At 44.4% G+C, this 12412-nt stretch overlaps 1 protein-coding gene across 2 annotated transcripts in view; it reads right to left on the bottom strand.

The window, feature by feature from the left end:
• ENTREP2 (endosomal transmembrane epsin interactor 2) overlaps positions 1-8492 on the bottom strand; it is a 454036-nt gene extending 445544 nt beyond the window's left edge. For both annotated transcript variants that reach the window (XM_053581956.1, XM_053581957.1), the window contains exon 1: positions 8274-8492. In XM_053581956.1, coding sequence (XP_053437931.1) covers positions 8274-8492 — 219 coding nt within the window. The remainder of the gene's footprint in view (positions 1-8273) is intronic.
• Positions 8493-12412: the final 3920 nt, after the last annotated feature.

Below are 12412 nucleotides of genomic sequence, written 5' to 3'. Positions count from 1 at the left end.
ATCACTCCCTGAGGCCACTGCTGCTCTGGGCAGGCACTATTGCTGCCTGTGGTCTGACCATAGCCACCCAGTCCTGGGACTCAGGGCTCCCCCCACCCCCAACTTTTGTGTACCATGCCCTCTCTTGAGCTTCTTTGATGGCTGAATTTGGAAAAAGTGAATTTCACAAAAGAAGACTAAATTAGGAGCATAAGAGTAAATGGGTGTCATAGAAAGGATAAAAATAGAGGATGAAAAGAAATAAAATGAAAATGATTAGTTTAGTTTTTAGGAGATCAGGAGAGACTGGAAAACCATTGTGCCATGACAAATGCACTGCCAGAAAACATGTTCTGAAAGGTACAAAACAAGGGACAAAGAAATAGAGATACACCTTGTTCCTGAAGGGGAAAATTTAATATGACAAAACTCTCAGTGCTTCCAAAAGAGATCCATAATTGTAATGTAATTCCAATCCAAATCCTAAGAGGTCTTATCAGAAACCACACACAGTTATTTTAAAGTTCACAAGGAAGAAAAGCCACAGCACTTTTGAAACAGAAAAACAGACCAATACCTGGAAGCATGCCACCTTCCTAGACTCAACCAGAAAGAATTAGAAATCTTGAATAGGGGTGGCGCCTGTGGCTCAAGGAGTAGGGCGCTGGTCCCATATGCCGGAGGTGGTGGGTTCAAACCCAGCCCTGGCCAAAAAAAAAGAAATCTTGAATAGACCTATAGCAATCACTGAAATAGCATCAACGGTACAAAATCTCCCAAAAAAAGAAAAGTCCGGGACCAGATGGCTTCACATCCAAATTCTATCAAACCTTTCAAGAGGAACTAGTACCTACATTACACAACCTTTTTCAAAGCATAGAAAAAGAAGGAATACTTCCCAACACATTCTATGAAGCAAACATCACCCTGATCCCCAAATCAGGAAATGATCTAACAAAGAAAGAAAATTATAGACCAGTATCATTAATGGGGTATCGATGCAAAAACACTGAATAAGATCTTAGCAAACAGAATTCAACAACACATAAAAAAAATTATACACCATGAGCAAGGTGGTTTTATTCCAGGGTTACAGGGTTGGTCCAACATACACAAATCTATAAATATAATACATCACATCAATAAAATAAAAAACAAAGACCATATGATTCTCTCAATTGACCCAGAAAAAGCCTTTGATAATATCCAGCATCCTTTCATGATCAGAACACTTAAGAAAATTGGCATAGAAGGGACATTTCTTTTTTTTTTTTTTTTTTTTTGTAGAGACAGAGTCTTACTTTATGGCCCTCGGTAGAGTGCCGGGTCCTCACACAGCTCACAGCAACCTCCAACTCCTGGGCTTAAGCGATTCTCTTGCCTCAGCCTCCCAAGTAGCTGGGACTATAGGCGCCTGCCACAACGCCCGGCTATTTTTTGGTTGCAGTTTGGCTGGGGCCGGGTTTGAACCCGCCACCCGTGGTATATGGGGCCGGTGCCTTACCGACTAAGCCACAGGCGCCGCCCAGAAGGGACACTTCTTAAACTGATAGAGGTCATCTACAACAAACCCACAGCCAATATCATACTGAATGGAGTAAAATTGAAAACATTTCCACTCAAACCAGGAAAGAGGCAAGGATGCCCACCGTCTCCACCACTGCTATTCAACATAGTAAAGGAAGTCTTAGCCATAACAATCAGGCAAGAGAAGGTGATCAAGGGTATCCAAATAGGGTCAGACGAGATCAAACTCTCACTCTTCGCTGATGGTATGATCCTATCCCTGGAAAACCCCAGGGACTCAACTTCAAAACTCTTAGAAGTGATCAAGGAATACAGCATCATCTCAGGATACAAAATCAATACTTACAAGTCAGTAGCTTTTATATATGCCAACAATAGTAAAGTTGAAAATATAGTCAAAGACTCTATTCCTTTTACAATAGTGCCAAAGAAGATGAAATATCTGGGAATTTACCTAACAAAAGACGTGAAAGAAGGGAAGATTTAATATGACAAAACTCTCAGTGCTTGCAAAAGAGATCCATAATTCTAATTCCAATCCAAAAGTGGTGTGTCTGTTCTTCCTAGAAAACTATGAAACTCTGAGAAAAGAAATAGCTGAAGATGTTAACAAATGGAAAAACATACAATACTCATGGCTAGGAAGAACAACATTGTTAAAAGCAATCTACAGACTTAATGCAATCCCTATTAAAGCACCATTGTCATACTTTAAAGAATTTGAAACAATAGTACTTCATTTTATATGGAGTCAGAAAAAAACCTCAAATAGCAAATACATTACTCAGAAATAAGAACAAATCAGGAGGTATCACATTACTAGACTTCAGGCTATACTATAAATCTATAGTGATCAAAACAGCATGGTACTGGCACAAAAACAGAGCAGTAAATTTATGGAACAGAATAGAGAACCAAGAGATGAACCCAGCTACTTACGGCTATTTGATCTTCAACAAGCCTATCAAAAAATATTCATAGGGGGAAAGACTCCCTATTTAACAAATGGTGCTGGATGAACTGGCTAGTGACTTGAAACAGGACCCACACCTTTCACCATTAACAAAAATTGATTCTCACTGGATAAAAGATTTAAACTTAAGACATGAAAGTATAAAAATACTAGAAGAAAGTACAGGGAAAACACTTGAAGAAATTGGCCTGGGAGAGTATTTTAGGAGGATGACCCCCTGGCAATTGAAGCAACACCAAAAATACATTGCTGGGATCTGATCAAACTAAAAAGCTTTTGCACAGCCAAGAGCACAGTAAGTAAAGCAAACAGACAACCTTTAGAATGGGAGAAGATTTTTGCAGGTTATGCTTCCGACAAAGGTCTGGAATCTACAGAGAATGCAAACTAATCAATAAGAAAAGAATAAATAACCCCATTTCTATGTGGGCAAGAGACTTAAACAGAAAATTCTCTCATGATGACAGGCCTACAAACACATGAAAAAATGATCATCATCCTTAATCATCAGAGAAATGCAAATCAAAACCACTTTGAGATATCATATAATTCTAGTAAGATTAGCCCACATCACAAAATCCCAAAACTATAGATGTTGGCGTGGATGCAGAAAGAAGGGAATGCTTCTACACTGCTGGTGGGAATGCAAGCTAATACTACCTTTTTGGGAAAAAGTTTGGAGAACACTCAAGGAACTAAAAGTAGACCTACGGCTCAATCTTGCAATTCCTCTAGTAGGTATATACCCAGATGATCAAAAATTATTTTACAACAAAGACATTTGCACCAGAATGTTTATTGCAGCCCAATTCATAATAGCCAAGACATGGAAACAATCCAAGTGCCCATCGACCCATGAATGGATTAACAAATTGCGGCATATGTACACCATGGAATACTATGCAGGCATAAAAAAGATGGAGACTTCACATCTTTTATGTTCACCTGGATGGAGCTGGAACATATTCTTCATAGTAAAGTATCTCAAGAATGGAAAAAAAAGTATCCAATGTACTCAACACTACTATGAAATCAATATATAATCATGTACACACTCATACGAATAACAAAACATAACTATAGTCCAGAAAGTAGAAGGGAAGAAAAGAGGGGAGGGGGATACTGGATAAGGGAGGGTATTTGGAGGGACCTCACCTAATGTGCATGATGCAATGGTTCATTTCAAAACTATTAAGAAATGAATATAATTATGATGGATGTGTTATTTAGTTCAATGTAAGCAGAACCCTGAACCCCATACATGCATCAATGTACAAAGTTATGATTTAATTAAAAATAATAATAAAGAAAAAGAAAAGCAGAAAAAAGGGATATGCCTTACCAAATAGTAAAACTTTCCATAAAGTTGCTGGAATGGAGACATGGTGCTATTGACTCTAAGTTAGACAAGACGGTAGAACTGAAGAGAGCCCAAAACAGAACCACATGCAGATGGGAACTTTGTCTGAAAGCAAAACATTAGACCCTTCCTTCACAATACATGCAAAACAAACTCTAGATGAATTAAAATGTGAATGTAAAAACTAAAACATTAAAAGGAAATTGAGGAGCATATTATGTGACCTCTGTAATGGCAACACTCTCAATTGAAAGAAAAGAATCCAGGAATTGTAAAAGTGAAAACTAATAGATCTGACTAGGTAAAAAATTATTAAAATTTTTTATATAGCAAAGACAACAAAAATTAAGCCAAACAGAGAATATTTGCAAAGGTAACCACAGAAATTCAGATTGAATGGAAACAATTAAATAACTTTTTTCTTCCATCAGATTAATTAAAATATTTAAGATTGCTCACATCCTATGCTACAAGACAGTAGGGAAAAGGACACTCTCAGGTAACACTTCTGTGGGTGAGAATGACTACGATCTTTTGTGAAAGTTAATCCAGCAACACCTAACAAACTTGAAAACCTTTTAACAAGCAATCCACTTGGGGGAATTTATCTTCAAATTCAAGCAACAGCATCTCAGGCTAGGTAAACAGCCTTGTTTGTAGAGATAAAGATCTGACACAACCAGAATATTCCCAGCAAGAGCACAAGTGAATAAACTGCCACAATTCACACTGTGGACTATTCTGCGGCCATTAAAATTAACAGGTGAAAGAATAATAGTTACTAGTATCATGTCTAGGAATAGTCACTGTATGTTTAAAAAGAAGTTACAGACAATGTGTATGGTATAATCCCATTCTTATAATTTTTTTTTAAAAAGAAACATTTTCCACATGTACATGTAAATTCTAGCATATTTTGATTTCCTCTGAAAGTGTGGGAGGACCACATTAAACAACCCTGGTAATTCTGGTTACCTGCGGGTAGAAAACTATAGATTTTTGTTTACTTCCTAATTTTTAGTTACTGCAACAAGTATATATTACTTTCGGAGTATAAAAACTATCCAGTGGAGCTGCTTTTAAAGAAAAAAAATACAAACACATGCACAGAGTCAGCTCCCAATGACCGTGTTTTTATCAACATATGTAACTGGCAATTCAGATAATTCATAATGTACTTGTTTGTCTAGAGTTCAGGGCATTATTAAATCTCAAAGGAAATAATAAACCTACTTTATTAAAGGATAACTATTCAGGATCAGCGCCTGTAGCTCAGCGGCTAGGGCGCCAGCCACATACACCCAGGCTGACAGGATTGAATCCGCCCCAGGCCTGCCAAACAACAGTAACAACTACAACCAAAAAATAGCTGGACATTGTGATGGGTGCCTGTAGTCCCAGCTACTTGGGCGGCTGAGGCAAGAGAAACACTTAAGCCCAAAACTTTGAGGTTGCTTTGAATTGTGATGCCATGGCACTCTACTGAGGGTAACACAGTGAGACTCTGTCTCAAAAAAAAAAAGATAACTACTCAAGACCTTCCCCCAGCTCTGCTCTTATGGTTTCTAAACTGTTAATACAGCTCATCGCCTCTCAATATGGGCTGGGCATTCATCCCCAAGGGAACTGATCCACCTCCTAATTCACTTCATGGCACTGCATAAAACAGGAAAACCGTGGAAGGTGGCCCTCAAGTAACTGAAACTGCATAGCCCCACATACATCACAGACCTGCAGCCAGGCCTGCCTCCTCCTTGCCTGTGTCCAACCTTGCCAAGCTCCCCTCCCCACCCTGAACTTCCTCAGCTTCTCCAATGTAATGCCACCAAGAATTTCTCCTGTCTTTACCTTTCCAGGCTTGTTTCATGCCTTTCCTAAAACATAGAGTATGACCTCCCCTCTGAGACCCTTTCACCTTGGCAGTTAGTGTAACGGTTATTTAGGAGTGTGGCCTCTAAAGTCAGAGCAACTAAGTTTAAAGTCACTTCTTAGCTAAGTGACCTTGGGCAGTTACTTAATACCACTTCCCTTCAGTTTACTCAAAAGAAGCTGCTGAGACTTCTTGAGGCTTAGGGCTATCACTGAGACACTCAGCTCTGCTGTATACTACAGGCTAAGGCCCACCAAATTCAAGGAGAGGGGAGCACACAAGACCTTGAGCGCCTGTCTACCTTTGTAGACGGGAAGCACTGTCTACCTCAGGGCTACCAGTATGTGTAGAACATTCAGCTCCTGTCTGGTACACCATAAGTAGGTGCTCACTCAGTGTGGGCTGTTTGTCTTAGCTATTTGTTTTTTCTTAAATAGAGAAGAATTGTTTTTATACTGGTTCTTCACTATGTACAAACCACAGAGCAGGTCCAAAACTCGAAATTACTAGAGAGCCCACAGGCCTCATTTCAGAATCTTCAGAGGAACTAGAATGCCTTCCTAAGCCCCACAGTGTGGATTTTTATGTAAGGCCAGCCATCCTAGCTGCCATTTCTATACAAGAACATTCTTGCAAGGTGGATGCACCCGTATCCAGTCTCAAAGAACAGGCATATATTATGTACGGCAAGGTACCAGTGTTAGCCACCCTCAGCCATACTATTATAACATGCAACCCGGTCCCAACCTACCATTTGTCTACCATTTCTGAAAAGGGTGGAGACAACAGTTGCCAAATAGTATACGCTGTACTCCAATGAAAGAATTTTCAAGGTGCTTGTGGCAAATTGAGTTTGAAGACAAAGAAGAAGACCATGAGAAATAGAAGGGTGGGAGAGTGAGAGAAGGACGTAGGACAGAGTAAGTAGAGCACATTGCATTCATTTTTGGTCCCCAGAACATACAGAACTTTTGGAATTACTCTGAATCACAGAATGTTAGAACTAATAGGTTATCATTGTTGAAGAACAGAATACTGCAACTGCAAACTGAATTAACAGTTTGGCATATTTATTTAACTCCTAAGACTAAAATTTAGTAAATGTGCATTTTTCACATAAATATATTTTCTGCTGTGTCAAATTAATGTCTTCCCTTTTAGGTTTATTATTACAAGGCAGTTCTCTTTCCCTTGGGAACCTAAGGCTATGGGGGCAGGGCCTGAGGGAGGTGCCAGAAGTGGAGCTAATTTGCCAGTCTGCCACCTGTAGGCTGGTTCCAGCAGACTGAAACCTCAGTGCCCACTATGCAGACGTGAAAACAATGCATATTAAATAATGCTAAAAACTGAGCAACAGATGTGTGGAGAGCATATTATAGAGCAGCCTTTGAATCACGGCTCCGGTGTGCCTGCCTCCAATATCCTTTCTTATTTGAACACTCAGAGCTGTTACCACACATTCTGTCGTTCCCATTCAGCTCTCCAAGCTTTGAAAATTAATACCCCATTAGGATGAGCAACCACACCTGGATCGATTGGGGTGTTCAGAGGATATCGTGCTCAGATCTGATGGTAAAAGCCAGGCAATGAACTTAGAGAACAAAGACAATTACGAAATAAACAAACCAATAAATAAAAGCTAAGCTAGACAGATTTCTCAAATTTGAAAACTCAAGAGCGAAGAGTAAACATTAATTACAAAGGCTTGCTTAGGATTTCTGCACAGAGTGTTAAAACATACTGAGTGTACAATGTGAGCCATTATGATGGATTTCAGCACCGAGAACCAAATGCAGCTGTAGATGTCAAGAGTTCTCAGAACAAGTACCTCTTTATAAATCTCTTTCACATCTCCGTATGTCCGTTCTTTATTAATATGGGGGGAAATACTTTCCTCGAAATGCTACGAAATGCCAAAAAATTAACTCTTGAGGACAATCACTTCTTCACAGTGAGGTTTCCTAATGTCTTTCTCACCGGCTTCTCTGATTTGGAGGCGAGCGCCTGAAAATCGGTCATCCTGGCGATCTTGAGTTCAGAAAACACTTCCCGACCCAGAACGCCCGCTGCCGGCCGCCTGCCCAGTCCTGCCGCGGCCCACAGAACACGGTGGACACAGTAAACAAGAAGTCGCAGAGCCAAGTCGGCGAATACCCACAGGGGGCGGGCAGGTTCTGGTACCCTATGCCCGCACCGACGCCCGGGCCACGCGCGGACACGCGGCCCCGCGCAGGCTCCGATCCCGCCCGCTCCGCCTCGGGCGCCGTCGCTTGCTGGCCGGGTCCGGCCCCGCGCACGGAGTCCGGGTAGCGGCCTCTCCGACCGCCGCGGGCTGACGCAGGGCGCGAGTGTGGGTTGTTCCCTCTAAGAAAAGTAACTCCGGGGACCGGCGCAAAAGGCAACGAACCGCGGTGCCCCGCGAGCGCCGACTCGGTCCCCAGAGTTATTCTGCCCGGAGTTTTGAACTGCATCCCGCGCTGCAGCTGCTCCGCCCTGGGCGTTCGCGCCCCGAACTCAGCGCCCGTCGCCCGCAACCACGTCCCTGACCGGCCGCAGACACTCACCGAGAAGCCGGCCCAGAAGGGGCACGAGTGGCGAACGCGGGCCGAGGTGGTGAGCGCCAGTGCGGCGAAGCTGACGGCCACGATGAGGCATCCGAGCGCCATCTGCGTGGCCCCGAGCGCCAGCACGATGCGGGAGCGGCCGGGGCACTCGCGCAGGCGGGACAGGCTGCGGGGTAGCGCGGCGGGGCGCGGCGGTCGGGGGCCGCCGGCCGGAGGCATCGCGCCGGCACCCGCACACCTCGCCCCGCTCCCGCCCAGCCCCGGCGCGCGCCGCCGCCGCCCGTCCTCACTGAGGGTCTGGGGCAAGTTGCGCTGGCTGAGGGGACGGCCTCCCCGCCGGCCGCGGGTCCTGCGGCGGCCGCGCGCCGGGAGCGGGCCGGGCCGGGCGGGGAGCCGGGCGCCCGCAGCCCCCACCGCTGCCCGCGCCCATGCCGCCGCCTCGGCCTCGCTGCACCCTCCCCCGCCCGCCCGCGCGCTCCCCGGCCGGAGCGCGGGCGCGAGCCGCCGCGGTCCCCGGGCGCGAGCCCCGCCGCCGCCGCCGCCGCGCGCGGGGCTGAGGCCAGAGCGGGAACGGGAGTCGGACCCCGCGGGAGGGGCGGGAGGAGGCGCAGGTGCGGTCCCCGCGCCGGCCTCCGCTCTGGCGCCCCACGCCGGGGCGGCGGGTCTGCGGCAAGAGCGGGGACAGCAGCGCGTCAAGGGCGAGGGCGGCGACCTCGGCTGCGGAGCCCTCGGCCGGCCGCGCGCAGGGGGCTGGGAGTCGGGCCCGGGGTTCTGTCAACCTGGCGGGGACTGAAGCCAGCCCGGGATGGGCGCGCGCGGCGGCGCCAAGGACCGGCACCCTGCCAGGCTGGGCGGGGAGCGGAGGGGAAGCGGGTTGCGCACCCTGGGCCCCAGGGGCGGCGAGCTGGAGCACCTCTCGAATGCAGAAACCCAGGACCCAAGATGCTGCTTTTCTGCACTTCCGAAATTTCTAAAGCCATCCGTTTGAGAACTCAGCGCCAGATCATTGGGCATTTAAAATACTGCCAGGTCACACACGGTGTCTCTTGTCGCTTTCCTTATGCACAGCTTTTGATACAAAAGTTTGGGCCTTTAAAGAATTGCACAAAACGAGTTTATATGCGCAACGTCGTTAATGATGGATTAAACCGTGTCTACTCCTCCTTGCCAACACAGTGTTTCCGATAAGTATTGGTTTCCTTGGGATACCAAGAAAACCTGGAAGTTTGGGTTGCCATGATTCCTTTGCGGCCCTGTTATGAGGCACCTTTAAGACAACTTGTGTTGAAAAGGTCTGTGCTGACATAAGAAACACAAGCGCGTTAGGAAGTCTGGCGAAATCAGACACCGAAAGGCAAGATGCAAAGTAATAAAGGGAAATGGGCCGGTCATTTCCCCAGACCATTCTTCCATGGCCTCTGGCAGAACTTAAAGGAGTCCCCTGTTGGATAAGAAGCACTGGCGAGTCTGGCCCCAAAATATCTCAGTTGCCCGTGCTTAAAATTTCACCGTCAGAGATACTGATTCCTCTGGGGCTTGGCTAGCCTCTATTAAAATGCAAATTCCCCTTGAAGGGGCAATAGCTCAAGTCTTTATCAGCCAACACCTTAGCAGGGATGGGATTTATTTTCCAATTTAATGGGATAGCCAAGGGATGAACGGGGGTGGAGAATTCCACAGATAAAGTGGCTGACCTCAAAATGTTGGCCTGTGGCCAAAGGCTGCCTTTCCACCCAGTTCTAATCTATAACCCAAATTAGCCTCTGGCCGGCATTGTTTGGAGCACTCCAGTACAAATTCCAATTTCCTGGAAACATTTCTACCTAGAAATTCGCAGGACAGCACTTTTTTAAGGGCTTGAAACAAAACAAGGCAAGACCCATGCCCGGCAGGAAGTCAGAGTCTCGCTCAGGGCGTCTTGGTTCTTTCATAAATTCATTCCTCCAACAAAAGTTACAGGGCTTTCTAATTTCCAGGCATTTTTTTAGGTTGTTGGGATACATCAGTGAAGGGACCGGAGAGAAACGGCCAATTGGCCTAATAGGTAACCAAATTACAGTTTATTGACCTTGTATACTATTCAAAAAATACTTTCAGCTAGCGCCCCCTATGTGCCACTCTGAGGATCTGAGGGAGGAAAAGCTGATAAGCCTCCCGCACTTGGGGACTTTCAGTCTACTGGGGAGACAGCACTTTGGGTTCTGTGATGTGGAGAGTACTACTGGTGCAAAAGATAAAACAAAAGCAGATGATAGGAGATATGAAAAGAGCCATGGGACTATAATATTGAAAATGGGTTGAGGCATGTCCAAATGAAAGCAGAGAGTAAGGAAGCTGTTACTGTCAGCTAGGGAAGAAGTGACAGTGTTTTTTATTGAGATAGGGACGGTGGAGATACCCAAAATTGAGTGGGCTTGACTATGTTTAGGTGGTGTTAGTGATAAATACAGAGAGAGCAAATTGCCAGCCTCCAGTGACTTCCTGTTTATGAACTGGATGCACTTGCAAAATACATAGGGCATCAGTCTCTTCCCTTTAGGAATGGTATCCAAAGAGAGCTCCAAGCAACACAGGAGGAAATTTTCTTTAATTTTTTAATTAAATTAATTTTTAAATTAAAAATTAATTTTTTTAATTTTTAAAAATTAACAATTTTAATTGTTGGGGATTCATTGAGGGTCCAGAGAACCAGGTTACACTGATTGCATTCCTTAGGTAAAGTCCCTCTTAACAATTGTGTACTGCCTCCAAAAGATGTGTCATACATGGTGACTCTCCACTCCCTCCCTCCTTCCCTCTCTCAGCTCCCGCTTTCCCCACTCCCACATGTCCTAGGTCATCAGCTGTCCTCATATCAGAATTAAGTACATAGGATTCTTGCTTCTCCATTCTTGTGATGCTTTACTAAGAAGAATGTGTTACATCTCCGTCCAGGTTAATACAAAGGCTATAAAGTCTCTCCTTTTTTTAGTGGCTGAATAGTATTACGTGGTGTACATATACCACAGCTTGTTAATCCATTCCTGGGTTGATGGGTATTTAGGCTGTTTCACAGTTTGGCAATTGTAAATTGAGCTGTGATAAACGGTCTAGTGCAAAAGTCCTTATGATAAAATGATTTTTTTTTCTTCTGGGTAGATGCCCAATAATGGGTTTGCAGGATCAAATGGGAGGTCTAGTTTGAGTTCTTTGAGGATACTCCATACTTTCTTCCAAAAAGATTGTATTAGTTTGCAGTCCCACCAGCAATATAAAAGTGTTCCCTTCTCTCCATATCCATGCCAGCATCGGCAGCTTTGAGATTTTGTAATGTGGGCCATTCTCACTGGGGTTACATGATATCTTAGGGTGGTTTTGATTTGCATTTCTCTAATAATTAGGGATGATTAGCAATTTTCCATGTTTGTTAGCCATTGATCTATCTTCTTTAGAGAAGGTTCTATTCATCTCTCTTGCCCTTTGATATAAGGGATTGTTGACTTTTTTATGTTGATTAATTTGAGTTCTCTGTAGATTCTAGTTATCAAGCTTTTGTCTGATTCATAATATGCAAATCTTTTCCCATTCTGATGGTTGTCTGTTAGTTTGGTTGTTGTCTCCTTAGCTGTACAGAAGCTATTCAATTTAATTAAGTCCCATTTGTTTATGTTTGTTGTTGTTGCAATTGCCTCTGAAGTCTTCTTAAAGTCTTTCCCCAGTCCAATACCTTCAAGTGTTTCCCCTACAGTTTCTTCAAGGATTTTTATTATTTTGTGCCTTAGATTTAGATCTTTTATCCACCTTGAATCAATTTTAGTGAGTGGAGAAAGTTGTGGATCCAGCTTCAGTCTTTTACATGCGGTATCCAGTTCACAGGAGGAGATTTTGATAAAGATGGGTTCAGGGAGGGAATCTACCTTCCCTATGAAATTTAATTTGAGGACAGAGGGAGAGACTGCTTAAGAAATTAAACTTACTTTGCTATTCTACAAATTAATCCTTCTGATAAAAGAAAAACTTTAGGGCTAGATATTACAGGTAGTTCACATCTGTAATCCCAGTGCTTTGGGAGGCTGAAGCCGTAGGATCACTTGAGCCCAGGAGTTCAAAGCTGCAGTGAGCTGTGACTGCACCACTGCACTCCAACCTGGGCAACAGAA

Source organism: Nycticebus coucang, chromosome 2, assembly GCF_027406575.1.
Source record: "Nycticebus coucang isolate mNycCou1 chromosome 2, mNycCou1.pri, whole genome shotgun sequence".
NCBI classification, from domain to species: Eukaryota; Metazoa; Chordata; class Mammalia; order Primates; family Lorisidae; genus Nycticebus; species Nycticebus coucang.
Note: the sequence above shows the minus strand (reverse complement) of the source record. Positions and strands in the feature narration are given on the sequence as shown.